This window comes from Nestor notabilis, unplaced genomic scaffold (assembly GCF_000696875.1).
Source record: "Nestor notabilis isolate BGI_N333 unplaced genomic scaffold, ASM69687v1 scaffold35271, whole genome shotgun sequence".
NCBI classification, from domain to species: Eukaryota; Metazoa; Chordata; class Aves; order Psittaciformes; family Psittacidae; genus Nestor; species Nestor notabilis.
The window spans coordinates 2,579-14,575 of record NW_009916701.1 but is presented as its reverse complement, the minus strand read 5'-3'; the positions used below and the strand labels follow the sequence as shown (position 1 = coordinate 14,575).

Below are 11,997 nucleotides of genomic sequence, written 5' to 3'. Positions count from 1 at the left end.
GGTTTCTGGGCTGCAAGCGCACACTGAAGCCGGCTCATGTCAAGCTTCTCATCAACCAACTCCCCCAAGTCCTTCTCCACAGGGCTGCTCTGAATCTCTTCTCCATGCTGTGACAGAATGAGGTTTCTCCCCTAGTATGTTTCTTTCAATAGGTTTCTGTGGCTGCGTAAAGCTGTTTTTATATTCCCCTTGTTGCACAGTCAAGATTTTTTTCCTCCCCTTTAAGTAATTTAACTACATTTTTGAAACCCAAGTATAAATGCTACACAGTGGTCACAACTGAGTACTTCTCTGTCCTGAAAACTTATCTAATCTTTTGGGCACCCATGAAAGGTAGGTGGCCTGTTTAAATCTCACTGTATTGTTGTTAATACCCAGAAAAAGTAATTATTCTGTATTACTTGAAGGACCATGTAGTAATGAGAATTAACTCATTATGTTTTCCTATTTCTTTCCCTTTCCCCTGTCCCTAGTACTTCAATAACATCTGCCAAAGTCCAAGTGAATGGAGTCCAGCTGCATTATCAGCAGACAGGAGAAGGAAGCCATGCAGTTCTTCTGCTTCCCGGAATGCTAGGTCTGGAGATTTTGTCTTATCTTTGTAGAGCAACCACCTCCTTCGCCATCCGGTCTCAAACTAGAATGCACAAAACTATTTTGTAATACGTTCAACGCCCGATTATGGAGCATTGTCATTAAAAAAAATTGCTACACATTCAATAGGTAGGAAAATAGGTAGGACTGGAGAGCTATTGCAGTCAGTTTACAGTTTTTAAAGATTTCATTTATCTCACCAGGCACCTTTTATACAATGTTTTGCTTTGTGCAGCCGTCACTTGTACTTTTGGATTTAACTGTGCAAAGGGGGTGTCCAGCACAGGTGGCAAATACCTACACAAGGTGCAAAATTTTGAGAAGTGCCCGAGGGAAATCAGGTCAGCTTTATTTGTTACACAGACTGAATTATGCATTCCTTTTTAGAAACTAGGTGCATTCCGATTCAGTTAATAGACATAATACAGCACTTGCAGTTTTTTATCATAGTGAAAGAGGCACAGTTGAGATAGACTTTTGCTTAAAGATGTATTTTCATGTTTTAGTTATTCAGGGCAACGTCATTAAGATTCTCGATGGCTTTTTGAGATGGATAGCAGGTTCTGCTACCTAAGTGGTATCTGTCCATAGAGACCACTGCTTCTGATAACAACCTTTTAAAACTAACAGAGGTGCTTTTTTTTCTGGGTTCTTGCAGTTCTAAAGAACCAATCAGACTTACTAACTGTTCATGGCAGGCTGTCAATAGGACCATGATTGTGCTCAGACTTGAGTTTATGCTTAACTGAATTTCTGGATCAAGATGATAGAATGTCAAGAAATGAAGAGCAAGAAACATTTGTTGTTCTTGGCAGCAACATTTTCAAGTCTTCATGAAGTGGTTGTTTCTTTCAAAGATTTCTGAAGCACAGGGTGGAAGGAAGTTAATGCTGGGGTGCATTAATAGTGATATGTTTTAACCTCTTCATTTTAAACAGCTTTTTAAACTGGTAATTCTGTTCCCAATGCGAACTCTTTAAATACTAATAGTGTATTTCTTCAGTTGTGAGTAATGTTATTAGGTGCACATTGCTATTATGCAGTTAACATTATTACAAACAGTAATAATTAGGCTTACTATCTTTACCATTATTAAGTTTATGGTTTCATGGTCTTGTGGATTGAGGGTGAGCTTTACATTCTGATTGTCACATACTTCCCCCTTTGTACTGAGTTTTCAATATTATTTTCTTCTATTCACAGTATTAAAAGACTAATAAATATGTTGGCAACAAAATAAGTGCTTTTAGGTCAACAGAACTAATTAATTGCTAGACTATTTGTAAGCTAAATTAAACCGAAAGTGATGTTTCTATTTCTAGATAGAAAAAAACCTTAGAAAACACACCATTCTGATATGCTCTCAACCTTGTATTTTTAAGTTACACATATTTTTCAAACAACCTGATATTTTGGGTTTTGACTTGCTATTAATTGGTGTTGCAGGAGGTCATGCCAGTCTGTAGTCAGCTCACACAGCATGCTATACACAGCCTTTTCTTATCATTTAGACCAAATGATGGTGAGGAGGAGGCATCTGAGGACATTTCTCCAAGTAAACAAACAAACCTTAAATGCCCTTAAAAGGTCTTTTTAATGTAACAATGGATAACCAATGTGATATTTATTTATATCATTTGAATGTATTAGATCTGAACAGGTTCTGGTCAAGCGGCATGTGATACTGTTCCCACATGTCCATAACATGAATAAGAAATTGCAGTCTTACATTCTTCATGCTAAGCTATCATTCAAAGATAGCTTAGTGCAATAGACTGGAGTATGTTATTTTTCAGTCCTTTCAAGGTCAGAGCCATCAATAAAAGGAACTGTTCTGCATCAGAAAACTGGCTGTATTTGGCTTATTTTGGTAACATACATATTAGAAAATCAAAAGTTAGTTTTATGCTTTTGTGTCAACACTGTCTCCTCAGGCAACAAATTGTTTAAAGCTCAGCTTTAAGCACCAGTATTCTCATAGGACTGTCTATGGAATAAAAACAACTGTCTCGCAGAGTGTTTTTTCACTTACAAATTTGTTGCTAGAGTCATTTTATTCCTCCCTTTTCAGTTTCACCTATGCTGTCCAGATAAACAGCGATGACCATTGTGCTAGTGCTTTAAATCTGTTAAATCGCTTTCCAGGTAACTCAGTTTAAGATTCTGTATTAAAGCATCTCTGTAGAGCATATTTTTTTATAAGCTTACATACCTACCTGAAATGATTTGCTCTGTACATACCACAGATAGTTCTAAAGACTTTTATTATGGTACTTCCTCTGTCTGAGATTTGCAGTGGTTACAATTACAGATACAGTGTACTTCAGCTGATAGATAATCTCTTTCTTAGAATTAAGATACAAGTTTCCGCAGGTTTCCATTTAGAGTATGTCTACTATGTATGTATTGTAGTGGTTACTATAATGGAAAATGATAATGTTTCAGGGAGTGGTCAAACCGATTTTGGACCACAGCTTAAATCCATGAATAAGCAACTTTTCACAATTGTTGCTTGGGATCCTCGGGGATATGGACAGTCCATTCCTCCATCTCGAGACTTTCCTCCAGATTTCTTTGAGAGGGATGCAAAAGATGCTGTGGATCTTATGCAGGTAAATATATTCTCTGATTTTATTATTTTACGTATGTATATTTATTTGTTTTTAAAAGCTGTTTTCCTTAAATTTAGAGGAGAAGAGTACTGTTAAGCTGGTTGTTTCTAGCAGACAAAGTTATGCAGAAAAGCACAAAAATGAAGGCTTAAAACTGATGCACACTATTCTGGAAAATATTTTCTACTTCCAACTCTTCTGCAATATACATTTGGGATTTAATTATAAAGCAATATGTTTTTATCCCAAGACCTGTCCTAAGAAGCTTGCAGCCAAGAACCATGTAAGTTTAGGTAAAGTGTGTATAAAAAACAAAGTCTGTGCTAAGTGGTTTAACTGAAGGGATTACAGTAATGAAAGGCTCTTAGAAAAATTTCTAGCTGATAGAATCTTGGCATTTTGCCTTGAGCAGCCCATTTTGAGAAACATTTTATTCTAAACATTAACTTGACACTTTGCATTTTACAGCATGTTACCAAAATAACTTCTGTGGGACATAGGAGGGTTCCTGTGACCATACCACACCTTAGTAACTAATACAGCTATTGCTATTAGAAAGGATATGACCTAAAGCTATTATTACTTCTCTATCTTGCAGAAGTTTTTATTTCAAATCTGTGTGTTTCTCTGGTCCTCTTTTATTCTGTCCTGTAAGTGCCAACACTAGTTTCTGGTTTAGTTTTAACTAGTATTTTGGCTTTGTTACATTGAGCTATACAGTCTTTTTGGAGTTAAGAAAGTTGGCAGAGCATTAAAATTCCAGAAATATGAGACAAGATTCAGACAGTCCAACTGTGTTTCTGTAATAAGCAGTAACCTTGAAGAAACCCATCTGAAACTGGAAATGCAGCCTTCCTGGAGTATTCCATGTAGTGAAACAAAGTAAGTCTGACAGCAGACTCGGGATTAAGACACAGTTTTGCCCTCTAACCATAAATGCAATCTCTCTGCACTGTAATGCACCAGTTCTTTCTGCTACAGTAACAAAGAAAGTAATGATGCTGCCCTGGGTAGGTGACAAACTTTCAGTCTAAATGGTTGTAACCCCCTTTCTTGCCTCTGTTCAAATACTAATAAAAGCAAAGTAGAGAGCTGTGCCCAAAGAGAATGTAAGCATGTAGCTTCCAGTTAAACAGGACAACAGCCTACAAATCTCTAAAGCTGCCTAAACAAATGTGACATACATCCTGCTTTTCTGAAGATGTTTATTGATATAAGCATATAATAACAAATTACTAGAATCTTCCCAAGCATGGGTAACTTGCTTCTATTTTAGAATAACATGAAGGATAGCACAAATCTCAAGGAATCATCTCAACTAGGATTTAGAGAATAAAACAAAGTCAGAACTTCTGCAGAGGGCTTATAACAATGTATGGTTTAGATACATCATCTGGCCTACACCTGGCAAAAAAACCCCATCCGTACAGGTGAGCCTTCAGAATCTTTATTGTAGGCTCTTTCAGATTCTGGTGCCTCTGCTAGAGCTGTGAGTACTGCAAGGTTTCTGTGAAGTAACAGAAAGCTGAAATTCTTCAGAGTATTTAGCACTTTGATGCATATGGCACTGCTCTGTATCAATGTATACATTCTGCGAAGGAATTTGCTTGAAATAAAGGGAGTATAATGCAAATAAGTCCACTTTGCTCCACTCCAAATGTCTAATGCTAGCAAAGGCAAATACCATTAAAACAATCATTATGGAAATAATTACTGTTGATATTTAAGAGGTTCTTACTCTTCAGAGCTACCGTCCTAATAAAAGGATGAGCTTGGACTTCTCCAAGTTTTTGTAGACCAACTGCAACCCTTACTTATGATATACTCCCTGTGATCTAATGAAAGCTCACAGTGCAGAAGAGCGCAGTTGTATTGCAACTCACTGTTGTAAGTTATTTCTGTCACAGCATACGTGATCATTTGATTGCATTTCACATAGGTCTGAATGGAGGATGTGATTTCAAAAGAGGTTTTGCTCACTTACAGGGGAAAGCCAGCACAAAATCACCCACAGATTGAGCTGTACAACCAGCTGTCAGGTTATTGCCAGTGTTAGGTAGAGGCCTGTACTGTAAGTAGCTCAAGATTAAAGCAAGCAAACATGCATACCATATCTGACACATTGTTTTTTGGAAAGCTGCAAAGGATAAATTAAATTCCTCCTGCTGGAAAGGCATCCTGAGACAACCCAAAGAATGCATCAAGATAATGCCTAGTAAACAAGAGAAATACTGGAGGCAAATATATCTCAGCTGAAGCACTGGCAAAAACCCTGGCATGAAGAACAAAAATTTTAGTCAGCTATTCCACCCATCAGCCAGCCCCGAGATCCATAATTTGCTGTTGGTGGTGGGGGAACAGCAGCAGCAACAGCAAAAAGTTCAGCTTTACAAGCACTGCTGCCAACTCCTGAAACTTGCCTAGACATCAGTAACCCTTCAGCAGCACGGTAGTGAAAGCAGGTCACAAAATCTACTTTTTCAGCTGCTAAAAATCAAGTTTCTATTTTCTTGCTCATGCTTTTACATTACATATCCTTTTCTTCCCCCTACCGTATTTCTTTTCTGTTTAGTAATTATAGCTTAGCAGAGTGAAACCTAATATTGAACGACACTATAGTAAACCTAATACCAAGGAAGAAGACAAAACCTGAAAAGCCTTGTAGTGATACAAGTTTGCTAAGTGTCAAGTTGACTGATAACGTTATGCCTCATTTGAGTGTTAAGTTTACAAGCAGACTAGAAATTGCTTTTTCTCCCTCTGTAGATGTTCTCTCATTGCTGGCATTTTTGTTTTCTTCTGTCCAAAACAAAAATCCAAAACCAAACCAAGCCTGGGCTTATGACAGCAAAACACCAAGCACCAACACAACTCATCCAACTAACTTGCTTTTTTTCCTCTGAAAGTGTATCTTCCTTAATCATATCTAAAAGGCTGTAATTTCTGACACCTGCACCCAAGCAAACAAAACACACACCTCCTTTGAAACTTTTGCGTTTGTTTGCAAAAGAGTTCACAAACTGAGGCTTCTATATACGAAACTGCAAACACTGCTTAACGATTGGGTGTCATCCCTGTACAACCTTCAGATGCATTTGCTCCCAAGTGCCTTTACTTTCCCCACTCTTAGCCCACTGAACATCACACACACAAAATCCTCTGCTGGTCCTCCCTACCACAGATTGTGGTATATGAGGAAACAAGAGTTTCAAATTCTAGTGGAAAGCATTGTACAAGTCAGAATGAATCAAGGTCTTGCTTGTCATATTTTTTGCCCTAAGCCTTCCTTTCTGAGGAGGAGGAATTTCATTATTAATGTTTTGAATTGCAATTCAGCATGAAGTAACTGCTAAAACATACACTTAAAGGCTTCAGAAAATGTAAATTGGGGACTAAAATTTGATACAATCCTGTAGCAAATACTTTAAGCTTTTTTTTCTTGTTGTTGTTACAGAACAGATTTTTTTCACCCCCCCATTTTTCAATCTTAAACTTACCTTTTCTTAAATTCATCTTCTCTTGGATTACCTGCCATCCCACACTGTGATAGTAAAAACTATCTAGTAAAGATTAAGTAGGCATGATGAAGAGAATCCAGGTTCTTGATACCATCAGGCTCTCTGAAAATGTCTTTACTCTTGGTTGTAAATAGATAATTTTCATTTCAAGAGACCTTTTTAAAATGCAGCAAGAATCTAATATGGCTACTGCCTGTTTCTGTAACTGGTTGTAGAAAATTGGAAGGGCAGGTATAATTTCTTGTTTTCTAAATATTTGACCTTTTCTTAAGTATTTTTATGTATCAGGAAAAATGTTTGTTCTGATGATGAAAGCTAACTATAGCTCAGCTATGTAGTGTTGTGTCTAAATCTGTACAGTTAATTTTCAAGAAATATTTGATAGTTGCTTGTAAAACCAGCTGATGATTTGCATATAATTTTCTTATACAAATCAAGGCATTGAAATTTAAGAAGTTCTCTTTGCTGGGGTGGAGTGATGGTGGAATTACAGCACTCATTGCAGCTGCAAAGTATCCAACTCTTATCCACAAGCTGGTTGTCTGGGGAGCAAATGCCAGTGTCACTCAAGAGGATGTGAGAATTTATAACGGTATGTACAAACTGAATATTGTACCCGAAATAAATTATTTTCATTTCTTCTTGACCTAAGAATCTTAGTCATGTAATAACTAAGTGGCTACAGAATTGAGGACACAACAAAACTAAAGCATTGGGACACAAAATTCACTAAGTTGCTAAGTATAGGGATTGATTAAAGTCATAGTGAGAAAATCCCTAACAATTACTCTAGTGGTAATACAATAGAATTTGTAACAAGTCTTTCCTAACTTACACCACTGAAAAAGCATAATAACTTATCAGTAGTTTTCAGCAAGTCAAATTTTTGTTGCTGTAACAAATGCCTGAAACAATTCCAAATAATATTACTGACCCTAGGCCTAATTTCTTTTCTCACGTCTTGCACAACCTTCAGACAAGGTCCACAGAAAATCACTGGGCTAGCACGTAACAGCTTTTGCCTCTAGGGCCTATACAACACATGAGCAGTAAGTAAACAAGCTCATAACTTACCATTTGAGTTCAGGAAGCAAATGAATCATTCAAATAAGTGTCCCAGGATGCCTTTCTAATTTGCATTCCTTTAAAGTTAATTATTGTGGTTACAAAACCTTTCCAAAGTAAAAAACCCCATGGGATTTCTGACGCTTGTTCCACTTACATGAAATAGAATCTGATCACCTGTCACTCTGAAGGAAAACAGCAAAAACTGCTAGTGAACTCAGAAAGGGACCATATTTCCTTTTCAAATTAGAAATTAAAAGAGTTAACCATGCAGGCTCTCAACAAATATCATTCAGGATGGTTTAATTTTAGTGATTACAGTTGCAAAATCTATGATCACAGAAGTGATGACCAGTTGTGAAATCTGGCTGGCTGGCTTCAGCAAATTACAAGTGTAAATAGATATTGTACATGTGTACTTACCTAAACTAAAGCACTTTCACTGGTAGTAGTATATTTTTTAGTTCAGTAACAAAGACTATTTTTAGTTTTGTAAAAGTGCTACTTTATTTTTCTAGATGCTTTTATATTTAGGACTTTTTTGTTTATATAATTATGAAATGCATATCAGTATTAGCCAATGTAATTTAGGCTAAAATGTAAAAAAACAAAACAAACAATCACAAACACGCACCCCCACCCCCACCAAACAAGAAAACAAAAAACAGAAAACAAAAAAAAGAAAGAAGCCTTACTTTACATGGAGCATCTACATTAGTGCTGACCTTTGGCCTCGTCATGGACTGGTGCTTTCAACATCTCTGTGCAATGGTGCTCAGACAGTAGCAGCACAAAACTTCTACAGCTGGCCCATCAGTGCACCTCAGCTGCATGGCAGGAGAGAAGAGCATTTATTTGGTACCTGTGTCTTTTCAATATTGGCTTCCCCCACCCCTCCCCTTTTTAAATTAAGGCTAGCCACAAAGATAAAACTGCAGTTTCTAGAAGAGAAACAGCTGTTCAGTAACAGATTGCCTTGGGTGAGCAAACTCATTTCCGATCAGATGCTGTTATAAAACACTTTCAATCACTGCTACCTTGCTCTTTTGGCTGAGCAGGTTCTGTTTGTTAATTAACACGTCACTCCTTTCTTCCCTTAATTCCCATTTGAAACCAATTAAAAGCTTGGCTAGTGGCATATATTGCTGTTCGACAATCCAGTACTTTTCAGGTCTCTTTTGGGTTCGCTGCTATGCCAATATTATTTTGGGCTTTATCTATACAGAGTTGTACAGCTGAAATATAGTTCAGTGGAAGTCACCCTTGTGGGTATCTGGTCTGTGAGCAGTACTGAACTTCTGAGGGGAAAAATTTGGTAAATCTGATAAATAAATACCTAGAATGTCAGATTATTTGTACAGCTTTAGCCAGCCTGCCACGAGTCACAGGACTCTACTAAATAGTGTTGCTTGTTTTCCTGTAAGACTATGGCAAATGTACCATGATGTCAGCCTGCTGGAATGTGTTAGTAAGAGCTTCCTTCCTCTGAATACTGGTAGAAGCCATGGAAGAACTTCCATCAATGAGCCAAAGGAAAAGGCTGAAGGATACAAAAAGGAATCACCAGCTCTGGCACACTGTTATAAAACATTTTATACAAAAGTACCTCCTTAAACTCCTCTCCTGCAAGCCCTCCAAAAAGAAACACCAGCAGTTCTAGGACCAAGTCCTTTGATTATGGGGTAGGGTTGGGGTTTTTTTTTCCTGTTGTTCATTGTAACCTTGTAATATCAAGAGGGTCTTCTTGACTCAGAAGCACTCCAGCAGAGATTGTAAAACTACCTTTTTTATACCCTTTCCATACTATGAACTATTCAAAACCGTTCAGTACAGTTTCTAGTTTGAAATGCACATCTGCAATCTAGTTTGAAAATTTACTCATATCAGTATTGGGTTATACCTTCTTGCTGGGAAGGACTTAACATATTTCAATGTTATTTTATGTAGGCATCCGAGACGTTTCAAAATGGAGTGAAAAGGTCAAGAAACCACTGGAAGAGATGTATGGGCATAAGTACTTTGCAAAAACCTGTGAGGCTTGGGTAGATGGAATATCTCGCTTTGCTGAAAAATCAGATGGTAAGACTTTTACAATGGTAAACTGAAGCAATTGTAGTAGCAGCCAGCTCTGGATGAAAAAACTAACAGTAGTCCTAGCAGCCAGTAAAAGGAGGACTCTGCATATGGCATTAAAAGCTGCGTCTGACTCACACTCATAAATAAAGCAGTTAGTAGATGGTTGACAGAACCAGCAAGGTACAGGAGGAAAACACATTTATGAGAAGCGTTAGCTGATGAGTCTTTCCTCTTGTTCCACCACAAAACAACATTATTAAATCATTGCATCTGTACAGACCGAACAGGAGGGATTCTGATTAAGCAGACATGCTGCACAAAAGATGAAGATGTGGCAAATACAAGAAAAGGGGTTAGTAAAACCCATCAGAGATAAAAGGAGGACAGCAAAGCCTTTACTGGTCAAAAACTCAACTTGAGTTCCTTACGAGAAACAGACTATTTGCCCTAAAGGGAAGAGCTTTCAGTGTGAAGTGCCATAAGAGATGAAGGTGCTACACTTAATGAAACTAAGTTGCATAAAGCTGCAAAGTTCAAGATTCTTCTTGCTTTTCTGTGTTTTTGGAGTAAATATAATCTAGTGGTTATAGTACAAAACAGTTTTAGGACTGGAAACTAGGAAATAGTAGTTTGACTGCCAACTCTGTCCTTGGGTAAATAACCTAAACGTATTTGTTACCAGTTCCGAAATATAGTCAACATTTGTGCAGGTGTTTTAGAACTGTGGGTGAAACGTTCTAAATCAAAGTATTTAACCAACAGAACTTCAAGACTATATAAATAATCAAACACTTGGGAAAACTGTGAAACAGTATATGACTTTAGAGCCAAGGGAAGTGTGCATGTGTGAGCTTTGACTGTAAACTCTTGGTAGCTGCAAGGAGACAATTACAAATAGGACAAAGTTAACTCAAAGATAAATGGAAAATAAAAAACTCATTGAGTCTGTTTTGCCCAAAGATTCTCCTATGAGAGCATGGAAAGTGAGGCACTTTGGAAACTAGATTACTAAAGAATGAAGAAAAAAGAAAGGGAGGAAAATATAAGTCTTTAAGAAAAAGAATTGAAGTTACTTCCAGTGAGATTAAAGAAGGCATAAAACTGAGGTTCTGTAAGGTGAATGGGCAGGTAGAATAACCTTTGAATAGTTGTAGTAGAACTTGTGTTAAATGGTTAGAGATGCATGTATTTGCTTTGAACAGTCAGAGAGAGCCTACGGGGAATGCGAGAGAGTAATGCTTCATTTTCTCTAACCATTTGTGCTAGCATCTATTAATGAAACAAATTCCAGTGAAGTAACATTTTATAGAAAGAAACATTAATTATAGCCCTGATTACATAGTTTATAAATTCACTGCATGCTACCCACAAAGAGGAGCAATAGCTAGAACTCAGTGGAGTTCATAGTCCTTTACAGAAGCAGTTTCAGCCTTTCATACTATTTTAAAACAAAGTGTGATCTTCATTTATTTTCTCCTTAGGTAATATCTGCCAACAGTTGCTGCCAGATATTAAATGTCCCACATTTATAATTCATGGTGAGAAAGACCCTTTGGTTCCACAAGCTCATGCAGAATACATTCATAAGCACATTAAAGGCTCTCGGTAAGTTATATGATGGGGTAGATATAAACAGTTGCTGCAGAAATGAAGCAGTTCAAACCCACAGTGTAAAACAAAAAAAAAAAAGTATTTGAACAAGTTGTCTCTGCCATAAACAGAGCTATTACAAACTTCCCTATAAAGTTACAATGCAAAGAATGTAGCTGGACTTTTCTTGCAATATAAAAAGTATAATATTTTAATAAGGTCATTCTTAAAGTCCTCCAGGAGAAATCAAGCAAGATCCTTTTCCTCTTGCCACTTCACATGCAGAACCACTCCCTAACATTTATCAAAAGAAGCAAATTTCTTCTCTGTTTCTGTTAGGGCCATTGCATTCCTTTGTCTGCAAGAGACCTCATTTCTGTCCCTGTCAGTAGACCAATGAACTTAGATGCTATAAATGGAGAGACTATCCCAGTTATTAGAGGGAAGCACAGAATGCTGATGTTTGCTCTGCCTTGTTGATGTGAACAATGCCCTCAAAAGTTATTTTTCCCAAATGTCCCAAAGAATGGGGGGGGGGGGGG

At 37.3% G+C, this 11,997-nt stretch overlaps 1 protein-coding gene across 1 annotated transcript in view; it reads left to right on the top strand.

Moving 5' to 3' along the window:
- Positions 1-473: 473 nt before the first annotated feature.
- The window catches only part of BPHL (biphenyl hydrolase-like (serine hydrolase)), a gene marked incomplete at its 5' end in the record, with an annotated part of 13,572 nt that continues 2,048 nt past the window's right edge, over positions 474-11,997 (top strand). The window contains 5 exons of the mRNA XM_010024685.1: positions 474-577; positions 3,040-3,206; positions 7,163-7,316; positions 9,737-9,868; positions 11,347-11,470. Coding sequence (XP_010022987.1) covers positions 474-577; positions 3,040-3,206; positions 7,163-7,316; positions 9,737-9,868; positions 11,347-11,470 — 681 coding nt within the window. The remainder of the gene's footprint in view (positions 578-3,039; positions 3,207-7,162; positions 7,317-9,736; positions 9,869-11,346; positions 11,471-11,997) is intronic.